The sequence below is a fragment of the Cylas formicarius genome, unplaced genomic scaffold (assembly GCF_029955315.1).
Source record: "Cylas formicarius isolate icCylForm1 unplaced genomic scaffold, icCylForm1.1 PGA_scaffold_6__28_contigs__length_40554024, whole genome shotgun sequence".
In the NCBI taxonomy this organism is placed as follows: Eukaryota; Metazoa; Arthropoda; class Insecta; order Coleoptera; family Brentidae; genus Cylas; species Cylas formicarius.
Window position 1 is genome coordinate 7,366,182 of NW_026844347.1, and position 25,984 is coordinate 7,392,165.

The 25,984-nt window shown below is 33.1% G+C and overlaps 3 protein-coding genes across 9 annotated transcripts in view; 2 read left to right on the plus strand and 1 right to left on the minus strand.

The window, feature by feature from the left end:
* LOC132703379 (helicase domino) overlaps positions 1-2,388 on the plus strand; it is a 55,643-nt gene extending 53,255 nt beyond the window's left edge. For 2 of the 4 annotated variants that reach the window (XM_060672600.1, XM_060672601.1), the window contains exon 24: positions 1,696-2,177. In XM_060672600.1, coding sequence (XP_060528583.1) covers positions 1,696-1,821 — 126 coding nt within the window. In that variant the 3' untranslated portion in view covers positions 1,822-2,177. The other 2 variants (XM_060672602.1, XM_060672603.1) reach the window with 2 other exon arrangements.
* On the minus strand, positions 18-12,019 carry LOC132703382 (DNA repair protein RAD51 homolog 2-like). Of its 3 annotated transcripts, none has more exons than XM_060672608.1 (6): positions 11,700-12,019; positions 7,613-7,815; positions 7,427-7,545; positions 5,428-5,629; positions 3,663-4,338; positions 18-918 (listed from the first exon to the last, which is right to left on the minus strand). In XM_060672608.1, exons 2-5 carry the CDS (start codon positions 7,754-7,756, stop codon positions 3,880-3,882), a joined length of 924 nt encoding a protein of 307 aa, XP_060528591.1. In that variant the 5' UTR covers positions 7,757-7,815; positions 11,700-12,019; the 3' UTR covers positions 18-918; positions 3,663-3,879. The 3 variants fall into 3 exon arrangements, with proteins under 3 accessions (XP_060528591.1, XP_060528589.1, XP_060528592.1); XM_060672606.1 differs by lacking the exon at positions 18-918 and adding an exon at positions 2,753-2,852; XM_060672609.1 differs by lacking the exons at positions 18-918; positions 11,700-12,019 and adding exons at positions 2,753-2,852; positions 8,659-8,788.
* On the plus strand, positions 8,854-24,723 carry LOC132703381 (solute carrier family 2, facilitated glucose transporter member 3-like). Of its 2 annotated transcripts, none has more exons than XM_060672605.1 (9): positions 8,854-8,971; positions 13,387-13,506; positions 17,640-17,925; positions 21,096-21,236; positions 21,296-21,433; positions 21,596-21,792; positions 23,046-23,258; positions 23,634-23,905; positions 24,415-24,723. In XM_060672605.1, exons 1-9 carry the CDS (start codon positions 8,960-8,962, stop codon positions 24,551-24,553), a joined length of 1,518 nt encoding a protein of 505 aa, XP_060528588.1. In that variant the 5' UTR covers positions 8,854-8,959; the 3' UTR covers positions 24,554-24,723. The 2 variants fall into 2 exon arrangements, with proteins under 2 accessions (XP_060528588.1, XP_060528587.1); XM_060672604.1 differs by lacking the exon at positions 8,854-8,971 and adding an exon at positions 10,820-11,304 and having other exon boundaries at positions 24,415-24,719.
* The last annotated feature ends 1,261 nt before the right edge of the window (positions 24,724-25,984 follow it).

The window sequence follows — 25,984 nt, forward strand, 5'->3', positions numbered from 1 at the left end:
TTGGCTTTTATTTATTCTCAACGTTTCCAAAACATGTACTGGGTGTTTTTGATACTACTTTCAAATAAATAAATAAACAAAATAAATCATGTGGAAAGAAGTTGTGAGTTTCCCAATAACAGATAAACTAATTACAATTGCAATTAGCCGCAAGTCAAGGAAAAATGAACAATCAGTAAATGAATGTTAATGATATACTCATTACAATTACGTTTTTATAATTATAATGTTGGTAATGTTACATTATATTAGTATGCTGCAACGTCACAAATTATTATGTTTATGATGAAAGCGTTTACAGTGCGAAAGTACTTGATTCTTTATTGTACTCTAATCCTTTTTATAATTTAAATTTTATCAATTAGTTTAAATTAATAAAAGAAATAAAATCTACCCAACAGGCATAAACTAACAGGTAGGTTCCAGTACAAGTTTTAATTTTGGTTAATGGGGCAATAACGTTTTTTAATATTAGATTGCGAAAAAAATTCTAAATAAGATCACAGAAAAGAAAAACACATTATTCTTGTCATTCATGTCATAAATGATACAGGTCTTATAGACTTTAACTATGTTGTCTTTACGTAGGTATTAATATATACTATATGCCTTAAGCAGCCCGATATGGCGGTTGCTTTATTGATCTGACATCTCAATTGTGAGACTTGCTCGATAGTTTTGTTTGTACTACAAGTTTACACCTTACGGATTCTTTGGCATAAGTTATGCTCTTAGTTTTTTTCTATTGTGTAGCTGTCTCTGGAGATCCTGTTCCGCTTTCGCGCATCATCGCCATGCTGATTGTTTTATTCTGTCCCGTTCAGTATCCCATATTTAATGATGGTACTTCCTTTATAATTCTGTTTGTTATTTGTGTTTCAAATCTTTCACCAATGTGCTACTGAAGAGATAAAATTGCTGAAAAGTTTAAAATATTTGTTCTTGGTGTGGGCAAGAAAAGTATGTTACTATGTCTAGAGATCAGCTCTTCTCTGTTTGTTATTTGTGTTTCAGATCTTTCACTAATGTACTACTGAAGAGATAAAATTGCTGAAAAATTTAAAATATTTGTTCTCGGTGTGGGCAGGAAAAATATGTCTAGAGATTATACAGGGAACAAAAAATTGAGTCTATTTAATAGGTCAGCCCAATCAAACCAGTTATTTAAAAAAGTCGTTAAATAATGGCGGTCACAAAAAGTGTTGGAACGGGAGAGAATTTTATCAAAAAGGTGATAGCAAATATTTAACACCTATACCTATGATGGTAAAACACATTGATATATTAAGCTGCAAGTTATTATTTAATGACCAATGAAAAAATTTTACGTTATCTACATAGAGCAGAGAAGCCAATGTAATTCAAGAAAATGTTTAATAATATTGGCCCCAGTATTGAGCGTTGAGGGACATCCGAGGAGGCAACATATTTAAAGTATTTTAAAAAAGGGAATTAACAATTTGGGGTTAATTTCGTTCGTATAATTGGAGAAAAAAATATGTTGTCGATAAATGCTTCGATTTTTTTTTGTTGGCTCTGTTTTCGAGATTCTTCACTCTGACAAACCTTGCATTAATTTTCACTAACTAAAACTCAGATACTCCTCTTGGTTATTTTATTATCAAGAAAAACTAAATAGTTGCTAATGAAATAAATTAAAAAATCACTCCACTAACAAGCATAAACAATTTTCAGAATAATCCTGTTAGGATTCAGACCGCCGCAGGTACGCCTATCGTTGCAGTAACGGTTCAGTCAGCTCAGAGCGGGCAATTCCAGACACAAAGTCCCGATCCAGTAAGTAGGTTTTTCAACAAGTAGAATGCAAAGGCCGCTTGTAATTTTTAAACATCAATAATTTAAAATTTTCGAACTTATTATTTATATTAACGCCCTTGTTTCTGAGATTGAGTTTTCCCGATCCTAATTTTAATTTTATTTCCGTCTTTGTTTTTCAGTTTTATAAAAGTTGTATAAACTGTGATAAAAACGTGTCTGATTTTTTGCGTAACCGTTTTATTGTTTACCCATTAACATCGAGTTCCCTCTTAAGGTATATTGTATATATGATGTAATTTTAGTTTATTAATGCAATAAATAAATTATATTTCCCACATTTTTGTTTTTTGTTTTTTTTTTTTAAATTTTGGATTATGATGTAGGGATATTTGGTAATCGTGTTTGTCTTTTTCAGAACGACTAAATAATTTTCGAACGTCGGAATTGAATGAGTGTTTAAAGTTGTGAATAAATATTTTTTTTTTAACATTGGCGTTTGTTGTTCATTTAAACTGTCCACGAATTTTAAAACTTTGAAATATGTAAAATAGTTACCTTATTTATTCCTGACAATATTTACATAATAAGTTTTATAATTTGCATTTGCATTTGCAGTTATCTTTTTACGTAATATATAGGTCATAAAGTTATTTGAAATGTTACAAATAAAATGTTAATATTAAACTAAGCCGGCTTCATGCAAATTATAAAAGTTATTGTATAAGTATGTCAGGAATAAATAAGGTAACTATTTTAGATATTTAATAAATCCTTTTTCCAAAGCCTACCGCAAATACCTTCGTAAAAATCATTTTTGTGAAGTCATTTATACAAAAACCCCATACTGTTATACATTTTGAGAAGCTAATACCAAGCGGAATCAAATTAAAAAAAAAACTGACTACGCCACTGAACTCTCATTCATACAAATAATCGAAAAGTACAAAAAAATACCAAACATACTCTTCAGTCGCGACCAAATGGTTTTCTTGCGCATTTCTCTTATTAATAAAGCTAGTGTGTAGGGGCTCTGGTGACCCAAGCTAGTTTTTTATTGATAAGGAAGGTGTACCCTAAAAACCATAAAAAATAGGACACAGTGTACAATATGGCGAATTAAGAAGAATACTCGGTCTTATCCCACAAAGGAACTGTCATAAAGACTTGGAAGTGAAAAACCGTATGACTAAAGCGATTAAAACGAAATGCTGGAAACTATTTTTTAATTTTTAGAATGGCCACCAGGAGACGTAATTGCATTCTTGAATGTTAAATCCCCGTATTTGAAATATAATCTCATATTACCGAGAGCTAAAATAGACACCCCGTATAGCCGGGATAAATTCGATTCCTTTTCTCTAAATGTTTTTTGCTTCTCTCTTTCTCTCTTAAGAAAAAGTCGTTTGGGTCTCCGAACATTTTCCAAAATAAATATCAACTTAAAAACGATTGAGCGGATATTGTCAAACCTGGATTAGTTGAAAATGTCGACATCCTAGGGAATATTTTGAGGATACCTATTATTATTAAGTACTAATTTTCGTTCTTTAAACAAAATATACATATTTACTGTTAAAAGTAAAAATTATAATGTTCTAAAAATTCTAATTCTATGTCAATAATAATTAGTAATCATCCTCATATAAAAACGAAAACAAAAGTACAGATAAAACACTAAAATCTCTGCGTTTTCATGTAGGAACAATTTCAATTAAGCTCTAGAGAAATCACACAATCGACGTAAGAGAAATGCGAATACACCCCTGACGGTTATTATAGAACCTTAAAAAATATTTCCAGAATTTTCTCTTGGAAAGTTTTTAATCCCAAGTCTTTACAATTACTTTCTGACGTAGGATCAAGTGTCTTACTTTGTGACTTACCTTGTTTTGAGCGAAAAACGCTTTCAACTACAGAGTAAGCACAATCAAATGTCGGCATCGGCATCTTCACGTTCGGATACTCCCCCGTAAAAAAGTACAAGCTTAAATATGAATGCATTGATATTTGTTTTGCCAAACACAATATTGAATCTGTGAGAGAATCAAATCGGTACAACAAATCGTCAATCAGTCGGTTACCATATTTATTAGTTCTTATTCATTCACAATCAAATTCGAAAGTACACGTATTCATTTGGGAAGCAATGTGATGATCGTCTTTCAATAAAGTAGCTCTGGTCGTGGTATCGGCGAGTTTCTCCAATTTTAGTCTAATGTCAGGAACATTGTACCAATATTTGCCGCAAGCAACTGTCTCCCTTAAACTCGACGAATCTTTCACGTCATCGAACCACTGCGTCATCAAATTTGTCACGATGACCGCCACATGATACTCGTTGACTAAGAAACGCAGGATATTTGCCGTGTGATTTAATATGTTATTATTTTCGACAAAATCCTTTGAACCAAGAAACAAAACCGATAAGGAATCGACGAATATCAATCGTACTTTCTTGCCGTTTTCAATTTGACGTTTAATGTCGAATAAACTGCTGACCAACTGGAATTTAGTAGTGATTTCGTGTACAAAAATATGCTCCAAAGCACTAGTTAGGTCCTAAAAAATAAATTTAAAAAATTTTTCGTAAATTTCTCACGTCAAAGAGATAATTTAAAATAATATTAATTGTTGACAGGTATTACTGAACAGAGTGCACAACTTAATACCTAATAATAATACTAACAATAGAAATATGAATAAAAGCAATATGACAGCGGCGTTACAGGTAGTCTATTATAAGTCACTAAAAACTTAAACAGAAGTGTCTGTATTCTTTTTCTATTAAAAATGATTTTCTGTTTTGAGTTTTTTCGTAACGAAAATTAATTTTCAAAGTTGTCCACAATTTCTTCTCGCCCATGGACGGAATGAAAACATTCTTTTTAATATCAGACATTATTTGGTCCAAGATGGGTATTTCTTTTTTTAAGTAAATCGAGTGTATTATTCTTCGGATGGCACTCCTTTTCAGAAATCATTTATTACAGCAACAGTGATTGCCGACCTGAAGGGGGCGCGTTTATTCACGTGCCCAAGTTGGTATATCGTTGACTGTCCAACACCACGTGGCATTTGAACTATTTTTGCCGATCCTAATGTTGAATTTTGACGTTTTAATTTGGAAACCGCTATTTTATTAATTCGTTGCGCCAGCAATCAATTCAGAAACCCTAGCCACTTTCAAGAACGAATTTGCCAACAAATGTCACAAAGTAACCATAATTCTACTATTACTACACTACCGAACACAGGTCGGTCAACTATCTACGTCTACCTGCCACTCTATAAAACTGTATGGAATATGGATAAGAATAGAGCATAGATGGATATCCTTTATCAGTTATAATTATCCCATTTATATGGTTAGAACTTATCATTTGCAAAAAATTATCAAGTCAAGCCGAATACAAAGAGTTACACTCTCTTATACAATGCAGTTGACATTATTCAAATTTACACTGAAGCAACGTTAGGAACCAGAAAATTAATAACAAAAATTGAAATTTTTCTCTTGGACAGTAGAAAAGGCTTTTTCCCCAAGAAAATTAGGAAGCTTAATTGTTTTAATGGTAGGCTTTTCCAACTAGTGGTAACCTTGCACCATATTTTTTCTTTATAAAATGTTATTAATAGATAAAATTTTACCTCATTGCTCGAAGGATCTAGCGCATTTTTAATCTGCAAAGCGCCAAACTCTTGTTTCGTATCCAGCACAAAAATGCCTATACCCAATAGGAGATTTTTGTTTATAATTTTTGAGCATAAACGCGTCTTCCCGCAAGCCGGTAACCCACAAAATTCATAAATATTTCCTGTCAAAATTCCGCCGTGAAGAAGATCGTCAATGCTGAAAATACGTTAAATTCTTGGTAAGTATCCATACTTTTAGTAATCCAGTCAAATTGGATAAGAAAGTAATTATCAAATAATCAAAATTCCAACAGAGCTGGCTTTTGGTGAAGACCTTGGGTAAAACAGTAAAAGTAAAGTGCCTAAAGTCCGTTTCGATCCAATGTGAGTTTACTAGTTTTACAATGACAACAAACACACGAAGTTTTTAGTTAAAGATACTGGCTTTACACTGGAAATCAGTTTGTCCTTTTCGAATTTTATAAAGTGTTGAAGTTAAAAATTATAAAGTTTTTCTAAAGTTTTTCTAAATGAGGAAAAATATATAACAGGATAGTGACAAATTCTTTCAATTGTTAACGACGCAGATAAAGTGTGTCTCACAGTATATTCTTTTGGCTTTTGACGGCTCCTTCTCCAAGAAGTAATTACGACCTTCGTATCTATTGTTACTGGGTAAACTCGACATCGAACTGTCGATCACGTATCAGCTGATATCAATAGCAGTATTGAATAATTATATCACTAATTTTTCTGTTATGTCGCGTCCAAATCACTTGTCATTAAATACAAAACATTGTGAGTCTTTAAAAGAAATAAATCGAAGTAAAACGATTTACAACCTCGCCGTCTGGACAATAGTGATCCTAGTGAATAAAATATGATAATAAAGAAAATTCCTCTATGAAAACTAGATTGCTCTGGCTGTCTGAAAAGGAAACTAGAAGTCGAAACGACCACAATTATTAGCCGTGTCACCATCGGTACAATGATATGTAAAATGGGATTTAACCATTTAACTACTACAGTATAGACAGTATAGAGGTATAATTATTTTCAGTATCCAAAAAAAAAAAATCCAACTGCTTGCTCTTGTTTATGAACAAAGCACCATATTCATTAAGTACAAAAACTGAAATTCAAGGATTTTAGTTACAAAATGATATATTTTGAATCCAGTTAGAAAGGGCAACTTTTGGAAGCATTAAATATGTTATAAAAAAACAAAGATGTATTTGTATATATTTAGTATCATCGTATATTCTAGTGCCAATATGATGTGATTTTATTATACCTAAACAAAAATTCAGTTAAATTAGAACAAAAAATGTTCAGATTTTCACAATTATTTAATGATTTATGCCTTTATCAAATACAAATTCAGAAATGCTAAATGCGTTTCTGATAAATGCACGGTTTAGCCGAAATACCTGTCATAAATCATTGAATAACTGTGAATATCTCAACATTTTTTGTTCAAAGTTCACTATTTTAAATCTTTCATCAAGTAAAAGCCACCTCAGTACAATTAAACAAAATTTATATACTACTTAATTTTTTTAATTTTTTTGGTTTTATTGCCTTGGGCAGGTAATGTCGATAATTGCCGTCCAAAGCCAAAACGACTGACTAAAGCTCGAGTGCAAAAAGTTGCTACCGTTTCTAGTTGCTGCAACTTGTTGCATTTGTTGACCAACCTCTTTTGTATTGTGAAAATCAGCATTGAGGGAGTACATTCTCAGAATGATATATGATACATATAGGAGGCACGAATAGAGATTTTTTACTGATATTAATAATAATATATGTTGACACTTTTAGAATCGCGATATATTAGAAAAGATGATTCCTAGTAAAAAAGTAATAATGTAGATAATTTTATGATTAGCAATTTATGCCTTTCCAAATCAAGGAAATCGTAAAAATGACTTTTGACCCTTGAATTTTCCACCAAACTTCAGCTCTTTCGGAATTTTAATTATTTGAAATGTCTGTTTTGACCGGACCATAATACCTTTTAATGCCCGTAAGAATTAAAACGCTTTTCGTTAACACCGTTTTGTAGCTCTCGAAAGCGTTGGTCGCTTCAGGAGCAAATGTTTTCGTCAAGAAACGTTTGCTTTCGTTTATTTCCTAAAATTATTCCTTTTTTACATTTTTTAAAGCTATAATATAAAATCATCAAATAATTCATTCTAACCTGATACGTCAACGGCAAAATCTGACTTAGCACGTTGTTATCGCAACGCAGAAATTCCAATACGGTGAAAATACGCTTCTTATTTAGCACTTCAATCATGTCTTGAGTCAAAGGTTCATAGCGAATCGTAGACAGTAGTAACATTGCAAGCAATGGCTTGTATTTTTTTTAACAATTTGCGGAGTTTCCTTATATTAGCCCTCCTAAATTAAACAATTAATAAAATTTAAGATATTGTTTTTGGATTTAAACTATAATTAAAATTTGTTTCTTGTTTGTTTCAACCACTTTAATAGGAGGAAAAAACAACTTCGCAATAGTGCCGAGTTGAATTGGTTCGCCCGTTGTCTAAAAATTATAATCCAAAAATCACAAAAACGGGGTCACCATTACTGATCGTATATGGTACATACATTGCGAATTTATATAAATTTGGATCCACTACTATAAATAAATTATTATATTTAGCACTTGATGATATCTTTCTCACTTTCGAAGATGATCTGTATTCTGGTTGTCAATTTTTAAACACATTAATTTTTTTAAGATATTGCTGATCGTCTGTTAAATTAACAAATTTCATTTCAATATTTTATGTGTCATATTTATAATATAGAATCAGATTCAGCGTGCCAAAATTACTGAAACGCTAAAATTTCAGAACTTTGTTTCAACCTATTTCTGATATAAATTTTTAGGTGGTTTAGTTTGTCGCACTAATTTCGGAACACCCTGTATAATGTAACGTAGTGTAATATTAAGTTCCGTGATATTTTTGTAATTAAAGTTGTTTGGTAATGATTTACACCATAAATTTGGTTAGAATCAAAGGATAGAATTAGTATGGTACAGCAAAGCAGTCAACATACTGCAAGCTTTGCGGTTTTTCTTTACCCTTCTAACAAGGTTTGGCAAGAGGGTATCTTTCTAACTTTCTAGGTTAAGTTATATTAAGTTGGACAGTGCATTAGCTTGACTAGATTTTTTTTTAACTTAATAAACAATTGTTACCAAAATAGTTTAAAGTCTGTTAAGCTAGTACTTACCTACATACATGCGTAGCAACGTGAATATATTTTTTAACAAATTGGGTTCGAACAAACATTTATCGCAAAATACTCGTACGTACGTGCATTATCACTTTAACATTTCGGTTATTTATTTTTATATCTCCTATTGCGTGTATGAATTAGTTTATTTGATAAGAAATTATTGACGATTTCTTGTAGTGTTTGATACGTTACAGATCGACCAGTTTAGACACCCAGACCGCAGTGGGTGGTCCATTAGACGGTGGTCTATGTCGATATTTCACGGAATTTTAAAGTTACCCAGGTGCCTCATACTATGGACGATAAGGTGGGTACCAAATTAACTCGCTTGCTTGTATAGTACGCGCTTCTCCTCTGCTCTGCAGTCAAAATAAGCTCTTAAAGTGCACGTAAAAATCCATGGACCTCACAGCCCGTAAGTTTTTCCAAAAATTATCAAGGTTTAAGAAAAAATATGAAATTTTCATATATCAGAGTGTTTCAAAACAAATGCGAAGGAGGTGATTCCTTGTTTAAAATAGAGAGTAGTTTGTTACATTTAACGTTGCGTAAAAAGGTATAAATAAAATAAACTATAAAATATTACTACATATATTAAAAAACACACTTTCTGACAATTTTTCTTTTAATATGAGTGGAGGGGATCGAATAAAACTACTATTATTTTTTTTAACTAAATTGAAAATATGGAAAACATTTCGAAAGACGGGTTTATGTTTTTGTATCCTACAATTTTTTTATAAAATGTACAGTTTCCAAATATACAAATAAAACTCAAATGATATCGAAAAAAAGTATTATAGAAAAATTATTTAGTTCCGTGCAGTCAACCAGATGCATTTTCTAGCACAGGACGTAATTCTTGTAGAAAAAGAAAATAGGAGTTACCAGTTAATAGTAAAGGTAGTAAATTCAAGGATCAGCGAAAATCCCTAAACAAATGATAACAGCAGATTTTCTTCAGCCCATACATGACCGTTACGAAAGTTTTGAAAGTTTTGAATTCAATCCCTTGAGAAACTAACTCCGTCGAGAATTTTCCAATAAAAATAAAGATCATCGGTACTTATTCGGCGAAACTATTGGGAAAAAATAATCCTAGATTTGAAATCTCATGAGCTTGAACTTTTTTCTTTTCTTCTTCTTTTATTTGCCTCCACACAGTTGAGCACAAGAACTTCTAAACCGCAGCCTTTGATGAAACACGAATATGAATATCTGTCATTTCTGTATTCGTGTAATTCACCATAATGGAATTAAAACTCTTATTATCGAATAAATGTTTGTTTAAATTAGTCTTACATTGGATTCAAACAAACTGAGCAATATCAAATAAGGAAAAAAGAAAAAACTTAAGAAGTGATAGCAGTCATATAATATATTTTTATATCTCGTTATGTATTGCATTAGATTTTTTTTTATTTTGAAACGCTAAGTATCACGAAAAAATTGCAGGAGACAAAAGATTCTCAGTAAAATGTAAATTGCATCAGTTTTTCTTTAAATTTATTTAAGAAACGATATCTAAGGATAGTCTAATTTAAATACATGAACCTATTTAAAAAAAATTACCGAAAAAGTGTTTTTACAGTAGTAATATTTCCGTAATATTTTGCTGTTCTATCTATTTTCCTTTTTAAGGCAAAAAACTGAAACCTTATTTGATTGGGTTTGAATAATGAATACCATTTATTTCAAACAAGGAATCACCTCCAAAAGTTTTTCGCATTTTGTTTGTATATACAGGTTGTCTTTATCGGGATCTCTGTATGCAAGGAAATACGAAGTCGGATTTCGTTTTAATTAGTTGAGTTGAGAAAAATATTTAAAATATTTTATTTAACGTTTGATCAATTAACTAGCAATTATAATCTTTGATTAAATTAACATATTAAAAAAATAACTATTTTTTTTAATAGGTTTTTTCGAAAATGCCTCTAAAGAAGGAAAACGAAATTTCCTATCCACCACTATGAACCGCTTTCGAGAGTTTAGACACAGCAAAACACTAATAAAAGGAAAACTTCAGTAAACATCTACACCTCCATCGGCAAATGGCAAGCTAAATCCGGTGTTTCACAGATGTCTCTGCTAGTGCCAACGGAAGAGCCTGCTGGAAATATTTTTCATCTTACAAAAATACTACTAATTTCTTACATTTTAAATTATTAAAACTCCAAATTGCTCGCTTAAAAAACCGTACACTTCTGTAAAATAGTTAATTGAATGGACTTACAGTCTGAGTTCATGAAAACAGGCGACCCTGTTGTATGAATAAAAATTTTTTTTTTTGAATATATAATTGTTTAAAGAAAATATTTCCATATCAAGAAATGCAGTTAGTACCAAAATACGTTAATTGTTAAAAAGTTTAAACAGAAGTGCGATGAGATTGCAAAAAAAAAACTGTGTTTGTCATCCAAATAGAGGGTATTTTTTGAAAATATAGAGCGTCTCACACCATAATCACCAGAAGTCAAAAGATGTTCAAATGTTAAAGCTGACAGTACCCACTTCCACTTCCTCTTTTTTTTGTTGTGGTTAAGTTCAGCTACACATTTTTGGTGTTTGGTTTTCAAGTTACTAGGCTTTGCCATTTGCATTTGAGCACCACGCGTTTGTTTTCTAATGAACAACATCGTAAGTACTTGATAATAATAGATGTAAATAAAACCACACGAATTATAAATTATAGGTTATGTGGGTGTAGAGGGAAAAGTTATTTTCGCGAAAAGAGAGAACTGAAACCGATACGATTAGGATCTATCAGCAAAATTTTAATCGTTTCATCGATAAATCTAGGTTAACTCATTAATCACGGAGTAACAGCATAAAAACAGGAAGCTTTAAAAAAAACCTATTTGATAAGTAGTTATTTACATCTGAAACATTGCCATTCTATTCGTACTCCTCGATTAAAAAATACTTGGTAAATAAAATATATCTGGAAAGAAAGGATAATTTGAAATAACTATAAATAGTGCGGCCATCACTTGTGAGTTAAAGACGTCTTTCGAAGAATATTCGTGGCTTACCTTTTTAAGTTATAATCAGCTTCCAATTCTGAAAGATCCTGATTTACTTTTGCGCACTCTTAAATTCATAACATTAATTGTAATATAACTGCTTCTTCGAACTTCATTGCCTTTTATTCGGAGAGTTTAGAGGAACTGCTGATTAACCTCACTTTTGAATTTCGAATGTGGTACCTCTTCTCTTTTTTTATTATCTAACGTATCATAAATATTTATAAAAACACAAGTTGTAGCATAATTCCGGGGAAACTAAAAACAATTAATTAGTCCTTGACAGTGGTGCGAATAATTTCTATATTTCTGACAGACGCGCAGGCGTATTTGTTTATTTCGTTAATCCGTGTTGAAAAGTTAAAAGTTGTCCAGGAAATAAATAGATTGACAAACTTACTTACTTGCATAGGAAGTGGCACCTGAATTAACTTTTAAAGACAGGTGCATATTAACAAGAATAAGTTAATAAGTATACGATGGAATTAAAATTTAAAAAATGGCTTGCCTTGTAACGTGTATATGTATGTACGGGGCGGCCCGTTAATATGGGATGATGTTAACAATATCAAACAAAATTATGGATCAAGTCATTTGGATTAGTTTATACTTTATAATATGTTTATTCTTATATATAATATATTATTAATATTACTATTATTTTATTTTCATTTTTTGAAAATTCTAGACATTTGCCATATATGATGGACAAATAAACCAAAAATTGAAAGATACCGGAAAAGTAATTTTTAATAAAAGTTTTTGCGTGCTTTAAGAATAAGTTCACAATGTCCAATTTTTGGTTTAAATTTAAAACTGAAATTATTGAAAATTACCAAAAACGTTTAAAGTAGAAGAATATTAGAAGCAGTACAATCCATTTCGTTGTAAGAAATAACGAGTTTTAGCAGATTTCAACGTCAATTAGAAAAATGCTCTATGAGTATGGAGGAGAAGTTTTTGAAATAGAAAAATGTGTCGACTTATTTTTTTTATTTCAATATGGTATATGCAAAATCCTATTTACAAATCTTCTGGATTCCTCCCAAGTCGGTTTTTGATTAATCGAACTTGCTGACTTTTCGCTTCTCATCGCTGTTGGTTTCTTCAGAGCAGTGTCAGTTAAGTCGGGTGGCACAAAACTGTTAAACTTATTGACTTACAAACTCACAGAAATTTTAAATAGTAACGGTTTCTTATTGCAAATATTTTGATATAGGAAACTTTATAGGTAACTATTTTTTTTAAGGTACCAAATATGATAAAATTATAAAAATAATGTGTTTCTATTAAAAAAACGAAGATTTTTTAGTTCTATTCAATGTTACTTTTCGTTTAGCCTGTAGTTATTTTAGTTTTTTATATTAGCACCTAGCAGTTCTATAAGGAAATCAATCCCAAAAATATATCTTTCAGTCCGAAAAATCGATAGATATATTCAGACTAGCACTTTTGACATAAGATTCAAAATATGTCAGAAACCGACAATTGACTTTGGTAGAGGTTATTATATATCAAATATGTCTGGAAAGTTCCGAAAAAGGCCTTAATATACAGGGTGTTGAATTTAAAATAAGAAAGTTACTTATCCACGAAAATACACACACCATGTATGCATAAGAATATGATATTATGCCTACTTAATAAATAATGGTATTGAAATCTTAATTCATTTTTTCATTTCATTAATTTTTAGGACAGCGCTGCACAGTATCCAAGATGGACCAAATTTCTGGTTTTAGCGGGTATTGTCACAGTTATAGGCTGTTCCACACCCGTAGGTTACAATATAGGTGTCGTGAACACGCCCGGATATGTAAGTTATGCTTAACTAGTAAATGTTTGAATTATAAACGGTGATTCGTCTGGAGTGTCCCATTAGAAGTTCTGGAGTTCTTCAGATTTGGTATATATAGGGATTTCAATAGTGCTGTATGATCTGTCATTTCGAAATATTTACCCACCTGCGGCGTTACTATTTCCGCTCAAAACAGAGGCAATATGATAAATTCACCATTACTACGTTTTCTGGTTTCTCGCAAATTCTGTTGGCATTTCCCTTCGCCTATTTATTTCTTTGTCTTTTTGCTATTCCAACATTTTATATATTATATTGATATGTAACTTTGATGGTCTGTCATATATGTCACAAAAATTTACATTTATAAAAAAATGTAGTAACCGCAAAAAGTCTTTCTTTTAAAGCAAGCCAGCATATTGGACGTTATCGGTAAAAATTTAATAATTTGTCTATAAAATCTGCACATAAAAAAGAGTACTCTCATAAATTATTTAAGTAAGTAAGGAAAAACAACTCAAAAAATGGAAAATGCAGTCATTGATAGTGAGTGTCACAAGGGTATCAGTAAAAACTGTTCAGGAAATTATTAACAATATTCCTTCTACTTTGTCTCAAAATATAAGGAATTTTTATTAATTGGTTTTTTCAACAGCTGTGAAAAAAATGTAACATTTTTTAATGGTGGTCAGTGTGACAAATACGTCATTTCCATATACGCGGAGTATTTCAAGTACCGTATCAGAAATATTTCTCTTTCGCAACATGACGGTTTAATGGATAGTAATGTGTTCGGTATGTTTAACAAACCGAAAGATACTAAAGATATTTTTCAATACAGCTGTAGAAAAAGTATTGTATACCGCGAACAAATTTCGTGCCTTCGACACTGCTTCGCCTCGTCCAAATATTTCGCGTCCTATTTTAATTAAGTATGTTACACTATCACGTAAAGTAGGAGCAATATTTTTTGCTCCCCAATTTTATTTTCCTTTTTACTGACTCTTATTATTAACGAATAAGATTAGTAAAATTAACCAGCATATTAACAAAAATTGGTAAGTAAAATGCTCAAAATGTCCGCCATTTTCAATGCGGCATTCGTGCTAAATCCTTAATTTTTTTACCGTAGTCACGAGAATTTTTTATTCGATATTTCGTGAATACCCGTTCTTTTACAGTTTTTTCAGACATAGAAATCTAGGTGAGTGAGATCTAGAGAACGAGGAGGCCGGTCTCAAGACCCTAAGCCGCCATTTCCTTCTGTAATCCCACTTATTACTTATTTTATTAACCGTTGCCTGTAAATATCATATTTTTGCAAGAGTTGGAAACTTGCCACTTGCGTTTCCTAAAATTATCCACTTGCCTCCCAATATTACCGGTACTTTCAAAATTCTCGAGAAAGAAACACAGTGACAAACTCTAAAGCAGCATATTCACCATATTCACCATAAGCTGTCCTGACTGATTTAGAAAAGCTGCCAGTTCTTGCTGATATTGTCCATGACGTTGTTAAAACATGGGATGAGGGTAATGAGAATAAGTTCTAGTTATGCTTTATTATACTTCTGTGGGTTATCTCCGTCATTTTTATAGATAGAAATTTGCATAGCCTTTTCAGTTTTTAAGGTACTGATCTAAATTGAAAATGTCAGGCACCCCTCAACTGTCAGACAACTTATTGAAAATGTGGAAATTGCCTCTTTCGTAACATTTCCCGTGGGACTCAATTATGTTTTCAGAATTAGTATACAGGGGCAAGTCAAAAAGTTTGTTAAATGAACACCTTGTATATGTATAGACTATAGAACTTGTCTTTTTTATATATAACAGCATGCGATTTTTCTCAGAAAGACGCAAATGAATGACAGTTTTATGATATTAATGGGTGCATGGAAGGGGAGGAGACCCCGTATCATCTGCTCACCGAGTGCCCTGCCTTGACATGGGCAAGATTGGGAGTCTTCGGAACGGCCCTGATCGATCCGGACTCAGTGCACGGTATTGGGCTAAAGGAGTTGCTGACCTTCTACAGGAGGGGCGGCATTCTGGACGCCCTCTAGAGCGGCCTGGGGGCACAACGGGCCCATCTGGTGGCCTAAGTGCTTGGACGCCCGCGAGGGCGCCCCCCTTTAATACCAATACCAATACCAATACCAATGATATTAATGGTATGGATAGGTACCGATCTCTCAATTTTAGATTTTTTTTGGTACTACGTACAAAACTGAAGTATAGAAAACACGATATAACAGCATAGCAGTACTTCAAAAGGCAATTCATTTATCCTTGCGAAATCTGCGAATGAGGAAAATAAAATGTGTTAATTTTGCATTAGAGAAAATGATCATGAAATTGAACATTACCTTTCAAAATTTGTTTCTTTCTTTTTTTCAATAATGTGTTTTTTTTTTGTAATTCGTTACATTGTTACTTTATACTACAACTGTTAAACGTAGAAAACACTGTTCTATTGAGACTAACGTGGTGCCAGCCAGCAAGCATCTTTAGAAGAAACGGCCACATTGACGAAAATTCCATCAACTGTATGGAAAATTGTGAATAATCCCATCTCAGCGAGGAAAAAAAGAAGCGATGCTGACATATTCTCGAATGTAGATGAAAGTGATCAAGATATAATACGGCGTAAAATTTACCTGTTATACGAGGAGCAAAGCGTGCCTACATTATATATCTTAATTAGGAGGCTTGAAAAAGACGAAACCGGTGTTAAATGTGGCAGAACTACCTTATGGAAGTGTATTCAACACATGGGTTTTAGATTTAAAAAAATTGACAAAAGGCAAGTTTTAATGGAATCTTTAAGAATTCGGAAATGGCTGCTGGAATATCTAGAAAAAATTAGGATTTGCAGAGAACAACAAATGCCAATTATTTACTTGGATGAAACCTGGTTCGACACTTATGATACCCCGGGGTTGACTCAACTGATAAGTGTAAAACAACCGCGCCATCAAAAAGAGGTAAAAGAATAACTATTTTGCATGCTGGCTCTAAAGATGGTTGGTTTCCAACTGGACTTTCTCTGTCTGCTAAAAATATCAAAGATTCTTCTCCGGATTACCATGAAGACACCACCGCACCACACAAACTAGTTCCAAACATTCCTCCTAATAGCGTCATTTGTAATGGATAATGCAAGTTATCACAATAGACAGTTGATTAAAACCCCTTCCTCATGTGACACAAAAGCAACAATCCAAAACTACATGTATAATAACGACATTTATTTTCACGAAGATTATACCAAAAAGCAAGTAATTGAGGTTCTACAAAGGTTGAACCTACAAAAGGAATACGTCTGTGATAATTATGCAAAAAATCTAGGGCATACAGTTTTACCACTGAATATTTAATCCCTTTGAACATGTTTGGCACCAACTGAAATCTGCCTTTCGTCGTAACAATGTTTTTCCACGTGTTAACTCCAATGTCCTCAAACTTATAGAAACCGAAGTTTTTAACATCCCTCCACAAAGTTGGGCAAATTCTGTTAAACATATAGGAAAAGCAGAACAAATAATAGTTAGAACAGGCGATGATAGCTATAGTGATACTGATATATTATGTGAATAATTGCAAGTAATTTAAGTAGGTAATAAAAATAATTTGTAATTTTATTTTAGATTTAAACATAAATACATACATAAATAAATAAATATTGTTTAGATCTTTCCTAACAAAACCCCAAATAATTAAATTCTAAGCAAAGTACGGACCTGTTCGGCCATATTTCATTCTTACAGCTTGCCCGGGTCTTTCCTTAATTCGTATCAGTTAGGCACTTTCTTATATCTATGAACAGACTTTATCAGAAAGTGGTTTAACTTCATTAAGGGCATGTTTGCATTATATTGATATTAAAAGGAAACAGGAAGTTCAAATTTGTTGCGTACGGCTAACATATGGCTTTAATATAGATTTGAAGAATTCGGTTGGCTTTCACCGGTCTACTCTGCATTCAGTATGTTTCCATTGTAATTTAATTAAAAACTTGAGCAAGAGTCCCTTCTATAGTCGCTATGCTGTACACCAAATTTGTAAAAAGTTTTAGTTCTCCAGAATTTCTAAGCGGACACTAAATGTGAATCACTATTTATAGATATATCAAAATCGCTTTCTTTCAGGTGATAAAACGATTTTGTAACGAAAGTGTCCTTGCAAGGTTCAACGTTGAGCTGACCGAAGGCCGACTGGACTTTTTGTGGTCATTTATAGTGGCCATATTCTTAGTGGGCGGAGCAGTCGGTTCTCTGAGCGGATCCGTAACGGCGGATAAAATCGGAAGAAGAAGCGGTTTAATCGTATCTTCGATTTTAGGTATAGCAGGGGCGCTACTGTTTGTGACCTCCAAACCCGCGAACTCGGTTGAAATGCTTGTGATTGGTCGCATTTTTGTGGGCCTTTCCTCGGGTAAGTGCGGATGTTATATACGTGAACTAACAACCATATGTTGGAACAAGCAGTGAATTATACAAACCAATTGCCGGTTTACCGAAATTCGTTTCTTAAAAAAAAATTGTATGGATGTATGGATTTTTACGGAGCAATTATATATTATGTGAATCATCCCGTATTGATGGAATAACATCAAAAACTCAGCAATCCTTCAACCCGCATATTAAATTTGTTTTAAACGGGGAACATTCCCTATTGTTCTAAAAGTCGAATCAGTGACACCTTTGTACAAGAGTGGCTCAGAAACTATAAAAAAACTACAAACCAATTGCTCTTATTTCAAATATAGGCAAGATCATTGAAAAATATTCTTAACAATAGTTTTTTTTCCACTTCAACGAGTAAATTAGGTAATTTTTGCCAATCGTTAAAGTCGGACAAACACAATAACACTCAAGGCTCCCGGTGGGAATCCCACCCCTTTGACAATAGTCTGGTTAGGTTTTTTATTCTCTGCGCTCTCTGACAAACAATATGGCTTTCGACGGAGGATGCACTTTTGCACTTCATATCTTTACGAATTTTTAGATAAAAACGAACCATCTCTTTTTGCATATTTGTTGACCTCTAGTAAGCGTTCGATATAGTTAACTATCAAGTGTTACTAAAAAAACTAAAACTTAATGGTATTAATCTAGTGAATATCAAAACGTAGGCTATGGTGTCCCGCAAGGAACGGTTCTCGCACCCCTTTTATTTCTTTTATGTGGAAATTAAGTTAAAATTAAATTTTTAGAAAAATAGTCCGTTACTTAGATGGCACGACAATATTTTTTACTGCTGCTTCTTGGTTACTCTTAAAGACAGATTGAAAGTGACTTTATAAAAATAGTTAATTTCTTTGAACAGAATAAACTCACTGTAAAAGACCTAATTATCTAGCGTGCGGAAAGTGTCGCTTTACCACGTCAGTTTCGTTTCCCATTAATCCGAGCCACTTTTCCGGGATATTACTGCACGGGTTTGGAGGCAATCGGATGTTTTCGGAGATATTACCGCACGGCTTGAATTTTGACGTTTGTCAATTCTGACGGTCATGTCAATGGATGTATGCGTGTTATTTTGAAAAAATGTAACGGTCGTAGAAAAAGTCGAGTATGCAACACCTGTGGTAAACTGTTCACTCCTTTATTAAACGCTAGCTCCGCTCGTGCCAAATAAACTCATGCGGTTTACCGCACATGTTGCATAATATACTATTGTTTCACTTCATAGGCTTCAAGGCTATCAAATGTAGGTCCAATATCATTAAAAATATTATAATACCCGAAGCTGAATTCATTACTTATCGAATAGCAACTCGGGATCGCAATTTGAGATGGGATCTTCACATTAATGAATTAACTAAAAAAATTCTTAGCTTAATCTCGGACTTTAAACATTCAAAAGATTTTGTACGCATCAAATACTTTATATTTCAATGATTGAATCACATATTAGTTATGGAAGTGGTTGGGGAACATGGGATTGTCATATAAGTTCTTTAAAAGTAGTTCAAAAATGTTTACTAAATAGTATATTATGCAACAAGTGTTGTATACGGCCGAGTTTATTTGAGACAAGCGGAGCGCAGTGGAGCGGGTGTCTGACTTAACATCCACATCTAATTTATCGCATACAAGCAAAATATCTTCTGCTTCTGCGATTATTTTTTGTTTATTTACAATAAATTCAAAATTATAAAATAAAAAATAAAAGTAGTAAATAAGTTGTTAAGTTGTTTGATAGTCGAAAAATGGTTACAACTTATATTGGCACATGTTTTACTTTTCCTCACTTTTCTTGAATTTTATCAGCCTCACGCTTTAATAGGAAGAAACATACGAGTAGGTAGTGTGTTGTCCACAGGAAATGTCACGCGTCATTTGACTATTAAAAATTAACAATCGCCAGTTTTATTATGAGTAAAATACAATAATGGTATACCTGGTAAACCTACTGATCAAAAAGTGAGAGAAATTTTTATCCACCAGTACCATAAAGGGAAAACAATACGTGAAATTTCCAATGAATAGACTATAGCATCAACTACAGTAGCCTTATGAAGCACTACAAAGACTTCACAATTTAAATTGTATAAAACCATTGTCAGACCCATAATAACGTAATTATTTAAAAAAATATATTTTATGAACGGATGAACGTGCGTTCGCTACAGGAAAGAACTATAATAAAGAGAATACCGCAATATTATTATATAAATAATACCAAGAACATCCAAGGATCTCAGTCGATTAATTATTAGGCATGGTATTATAGTCACTGTGGCCACTGTCATGTGTGGGAGCGTAATTAAACACAGAACCCAACGTTAAAATATACGGAGTGCAAACCACGATAAACGCAAAATTAAACATCGTTTTTTTACTATATTTTTGTGGCCCACTCTAGCGGGGTTATACTAATCTTCTTCAACGAGGCGTTCTGGTCAACGCCTAATTCGTCTATGGGCGGGTGGCTGTTCATTTTTTACAACCACATAGCTATTAGATAATATATCTTTATCAAATGTGATAAAGACGAAACAATTGTCATGTAAAAATATATAATTTCGTGAAAATCTGAACTTTTAGTTCTTATTTATTTTGATAAATGGATTATCATCAAGTAAAAACCACCTCAGTTCAATAATATAGTGATCCTACTACATGCTTCTACATTTCACCTACTAACCTCTACTTTGCGCTATTTTCTTTCTAAACAGCGATTTACGTACCCTTAACTCGTTTTTGCCAGAACATTTAACATATTTTGCATATTTTGAGAAAATACTACCCTAAAAATTCTGTATCTAAAGGCATCGATGTCCACGGTCATGTTGGTTGTTGAATAACGCAAGGTCATTGGTTAAGAACTAGATTTTAAATCCTTCCTTCTGAACATTTTTTTATAGTTGCTTTATAGGTTCCTGTATTATGAGCATAGATAAGGCCTCTATATCTCTAGTAGCTATATAGTTACAACACATGTTTTGTGTTTGACATTTGTAGATCAAAAGTTAACTGGAGATAAATATTTGCATCTCTTCTAACACGATATAGTACAATTTTTATGAAAATCTCCTTAAAGGGGAGGTTTCCTTTAAAACATCCAATTTGGCCCATCCTCTACATTATAATTTTTAGGCTTAATAACGACTATTATGCCAATGTATCTGATGGAACTCTCACCTCCTGATTTGAAGGGCGCTTCGGGGGCTTTGTGCCCTTTGGGGGTTACCACGGGAGTATTGTTGGGACAGATTTTATCAACAAAAGCGATATTAGGTAAAATTATAAAAGTATTTACAATGTATGTTATGTACAAATGTCGTATTTTTTTTTAGGCAACGAAAGTTATTGGCACTATTGTCTGGCCTTTTTTGGGCTCCTTCAGATGGTGTGCGCTTTTGTAATTCCATTTCTACCCGAGAGTCCTAAGTATTTGTTTGTTATAAGAGATCAGCCCCAGTTGTCTTTAAAAGGTGAGCAAGTAATTAATAAGATTAACTAAATTATTTACTGTTTTTTTTCGCGGGGAAAGTAATTGCTTTCTAAATTGCTTTGCTTTCTTTCTGCTATAATAGTTATTTTCTCCAGTGCATTATTTCACTAATGAAAAGTGAATATTGTTGTGTTATTCCTAGAGTTGCAAAGAGTCAGAAATATTGATGAGGACATGCTAATCCAAGAGATAGAGGAACTAAAAAAAGAAAAACAGCATAACCTAGAAAAGGGAGAGGATTGGAATATCGCGAAGGTTATTCGTAGCGAATCACTTTTGCTTCCGCTATTGTTGATTTGTTCGCTACAAGCCGGGCAGCAGCTCAGTGGTGTGAACGCTGTGAGTATAAGGTTCACGCTTACAGCACCGATTACATCGTTGCCAGGTTTTAATAGATAGCATCTGTCCATTAAACTACTGAAGACTCACAAGGGAGCACAATTGCACAACTTAAGCCGCATCAAAACAGCTTGTCTTAGGACTTAGTCTCTTTCCGCTGGCTAGCGCCCGCAATCACTCTGTGTAGTCGGCTCGCCCTTGGGGCTCCAACTGCCACCCTTTAGATCCTCGAATTGCCCATATAAAGTCGCCTCGTCCTACGGACTTCCGGTTCCCCCTTTGCCCTCATTTTAAATTGCCACTCATACCCCTGAAGATACAAGTGCAGACTTATTTGAAATCTGGTTTCAAATTTATCTTTTAAAAGATATCCTGGATAACAGTTTTATTTTAGTGGAGCAGCCTGCTATGAAAAACACCAAACTCATCAAGTACAAAAAATGAAAATTAAAAATATGCAGTAAAAATTGAATACAAAATAACATAGTACATTATAGTTTATCTTAATGACCACAGTGAAACAGAATTCGCTGTTGAATATTGAATACTTATTTAGGTAATTATTAATTTTGCACAGAAACTTCTGGATTCCTTCTGTGTCGGTTGTTATTCAATCGAACTTGCTGACGTTTCGCCAATCATCCTGTTGACTACTTCAGTCTCAGTTAAGCAAGTTCGATTCAACAACAACCCACGCCGGAGGAATTCAGAAGTTTTGTAAATAAGTAATTATTATTTATTAATGTTTTCTATTAGTGCTTACGTGATGATAATATTTAATCTTTATATTTTTAAAACACCTTAAAAGTTCGTCCCTTTTTACCCTAAGATTACCCTGGACCCGGTCCCATCTTCAGTCCCAGAACTCAAGAAGACGGCTCGAATGTTCTACCCCGTACCTGACACCATTCGTTACGTTTTCAAAACGATAACATTTGTTTGGGTTTCAAATTGAACAAGTCAGTCCGCGTAAAACTTAACGGAACTTAAAATTTATTTCACCCACAAAAACAAGGACACTGATCATTTACTAATCATTTATATCCGTCTATTATTTATACTTCCGCGTTCCGACTTATCTTTTCGACCGACTGACCAGTGAGAGCGATGCTCTGCTTTTATACAACGCGGTGTCTGCTCGAGATTGGGGATAGAACACAGAAGGGTCTGGGTAATTCCGTTCGCTCATCACAATATGCTTACCAATTCTAATCTAAACTATACTCATAAATAGGACGGTATCTCTATTTTAGGTGTTTTATTACTCGACGGATATATTCAAAGGTGCAGGGCTCTCTGCTAGTAGCAGCGAATTAGCTACAATTGGTGCCGGTTGTTGTAACATATTTATGGCAATACTGTCGGTTCAAACCATGTCGTGGTTTAAGAGACGTGCGGTCCTTCAGATAAGTTTACTCAGTTCCACGTTTTTTTTAGTGCTGCTGGGGCTGTCGATATCTTACATGGTAAGTTTTGGTATTTTGGTTGGGAACAGCTTATCGATTTATTATTTTCTAAAAGGAGAAACACACCTATAAAATAATATATTTGTTTAATTTGTATTGTAAGTAGAATCTTAAAAATAACGTTAGTGATTGGGTAAGTCATAAAAAGAGGTTTGAGAGCATGGTAAATGGTGGAGGGCATCATATTTTTAAGGACGTCACTGTACCAAATATTAAAATATTTTTTTTTTATTTTGTTGTTTGTTTTTTAATATTTTATTTACCCTGGCCCAACGTTTTTTTGAAACGCACTTTAATTATTTTGTGAGGCGAATTAAAACGAAATCAGTATCAGTTTTGCGGAATTTCCAATTTGCCATAATAATATTTTTTTAGGACTATTATAGCTGGATGCCTTATTTGTGTGTAGCGGGAGTACTCGGTTACGTACTGAGTTACGGTCTGGGTCTCGGCCCTATCCCTTATTTCGTTGGTTCCGAACTATTCGAGGTTGGTCCCCGATCCTCCGCTATGGCATTGGGCAGTATGGCGAACTGGGGTGGTAACTTTTTAGTCGGCCTCACATTCCCTACTCTAAAGACTGCTATCGGAGCTACCTCGTTTTTTATATTCGCCGCGTTCGTAATTGCCTTGTTCGTATTTGTCAGGTAAGAATTTTTTCCATTTTACATAGATTTTGGTTTCCAAGATACAGGGCTTTACACCGGGAAATTCGTCGTTCTGTTATGCGAAAACTATAAATAGCAAAAATTTGAAAATTTGGAAGTAAACTAACGCGGCGGTTGTAGCAATCCGGCTAAAATATTCTCAAGATGGCAGCACATCGGAACAAATTTAATATATACCTACACCTAAATTTCACCGTTTATGAGATTTTTAATATTTTGTGTAAAAAATGACGATTGCCGACCGATCAATATTTGTAAATTTTTCCCATACGGAAACCCTAAAAAAATTTGCTCTTTACTTGCCCTCTAGAAAAAAGTTTGTCGAACAAGCTTAGTTAGTAACTTTAATTCTTAATAATACAGGATGTTGAAAAAAATAACTTAATTGGCCACCCGGTACAAGGGTTAAAGTGGTAGATAATTCCTCCGTGGCCACCCGCTATATGATTATGTTTTACTCTTATTAATATGCCTTTTCTTATTCTTAGGATATATCTTCCCGAAACAAAAGGCGTCGAGGCAGCCGCCATTTCTAAACTTGTAGAAAACGGTTTTAAATCGAAGTCTTTGAGGCCGCAGCTCGTCGATCGGGTCGAAATGAGCGGCGCAATAGAAAAATTTTCATGAAAATACGAGTTTTTAGGATCGATTCTTCTCGTTAAAGTTTTGTTTTTATTCCATGACACTGTGTTCGAAAACAAGCTAATAAACGAAACTATAATGAATTTGAGTTTAGTGCCCTCTATCGATCCGGGTTTCGCTTTTGGAAATCGCAGCGCCTTCTAGCGGTGGGTGTCTAATGTTCCAGTTGACTCCCTACTTTTTTTTTGTTAAAATTTCACTTGTACCTCTCTATATCGTTTGTTAACTTCAAAACCTCTGAAAAATATATTTTTGGAGAAATATGTCTTCATGTTTTGAGGAATATTTCTTAAAATGCAACATTCCTCTTTTTTTTATGAATATATTTGTGTCAATTCGAAGAAACAAAACAATTGCCGCAACATAAAAGGACCCCATGTTTACCAGGTTTGTTATTTTTAGAAACATGTTTTTTATATAGCCTCTCAGGTACAGCTTGGAAACTTGTATAAAACATACCCAGTATACAACGATAATTATAAATTAAAAATAATACATCACATTTAACGTACATCAACAAAAATAAACAAATAAAAATTCGCCCTAAAACCCTTAAGCTGTGCGGGATAAATGATACTCACAGTGTTATAATTTTCCAAAAGATACTTATGAAAACCTTTGTAAGCAGTAAAATCTAAAAGCAACCGCAAACCCTCTAGAACACTATGCCCAAATGCCAAATATGAATTATGCACTTTTGGCTTGTCTATTGCTAAACATGCATCTCAAACCAAATTTTATAGGACAAGACCCTGGATTTGACAGTCGTTCCAAGCGCATGGCAATACAACGGAGTGCTGTTTTGGTCCTCTGGAAACAGTTATTGTTGTTGGTGTTAATCTGCCAATTTTTCTCAGATTGTGACACCTTTAGGAAAACAATTATTAAAGAACATAACCTCATAATATAGCTGAAACCTTCCTGAAAAAATCTATTACTTACTGTGTATTACGTTTCATAATAGTTGTCGAATATTTATTAGGTGCTTTAAGATTTATGAGGCGTTTTACCCGAAGAATAAAAGTTTTATAATAAGATTTTTACAAATATTATAAATAAAGAAATTAATAAACCTGATGACAAAAGTTTTATATACAAAATATTGAAATAATTGAAACATTTTGGATGAAATATTACAAAACTTTTTGGTTAGTTTTACAAAACTTGCAACAATGTTATCTATTAAAGTATAAAGATACTTTTTATAAACCGCTTATAACTATTCGTTACCTTCGAATAAAATGTTAATTTACCAAAAATGTTAGTTGGGCCACACTTAAAACATACCTTAAAATTGCTTTAAGAATCTAATTTAAAAATTTAGAAACAAGCTATTGATAAACGAATTCTTGTGCCTGATGTTCCTAGGCAGCATCCTATATATCCTGATTGCCCAAAAGTTGACATGTTCCTCTG

Bases quoted from the DNA above. Each gene is read 5' to 3' on its own strand.
- LOC132703382 (XM_060672608.1), bottom strand. From the start codon at position 7,756: ATGTTACTACTGTCTACGATTCGCTATGAACCTTTGACTCAAGACATG. The intron at 5,630-7,426 runs GTATTATGGTCC...ACGTATTTTCAG, and splicing joins ATTCTTACGGGCATTAAAAG to CATTGACGATCTTCTTCACG. The intron at 4,339-5,427 runs GTAAAATTTTAT...TTTATTTTTTAG, and splicing joins TAGATCCTTCGAGCAATGAG to GACCTAACTAGTGCTTTGGA.
- LOC132703381 (XM_060672605.1), top strand. The intron at 17,926-21,095 runs GTAAGTGCGGAT...TATAATTTTTAG, and splicing joins TTTTGTGGGCCTTTCCTCGG to GCTTAATAACGACTATTATG. The intron at 21,793-23,045 runs GTGAGTATAAGG...TCTCTATTTTAG, and splicing joins AGCTCAGTGGTGTGAACGCT to GTGTTTTATTACTCGACGGA.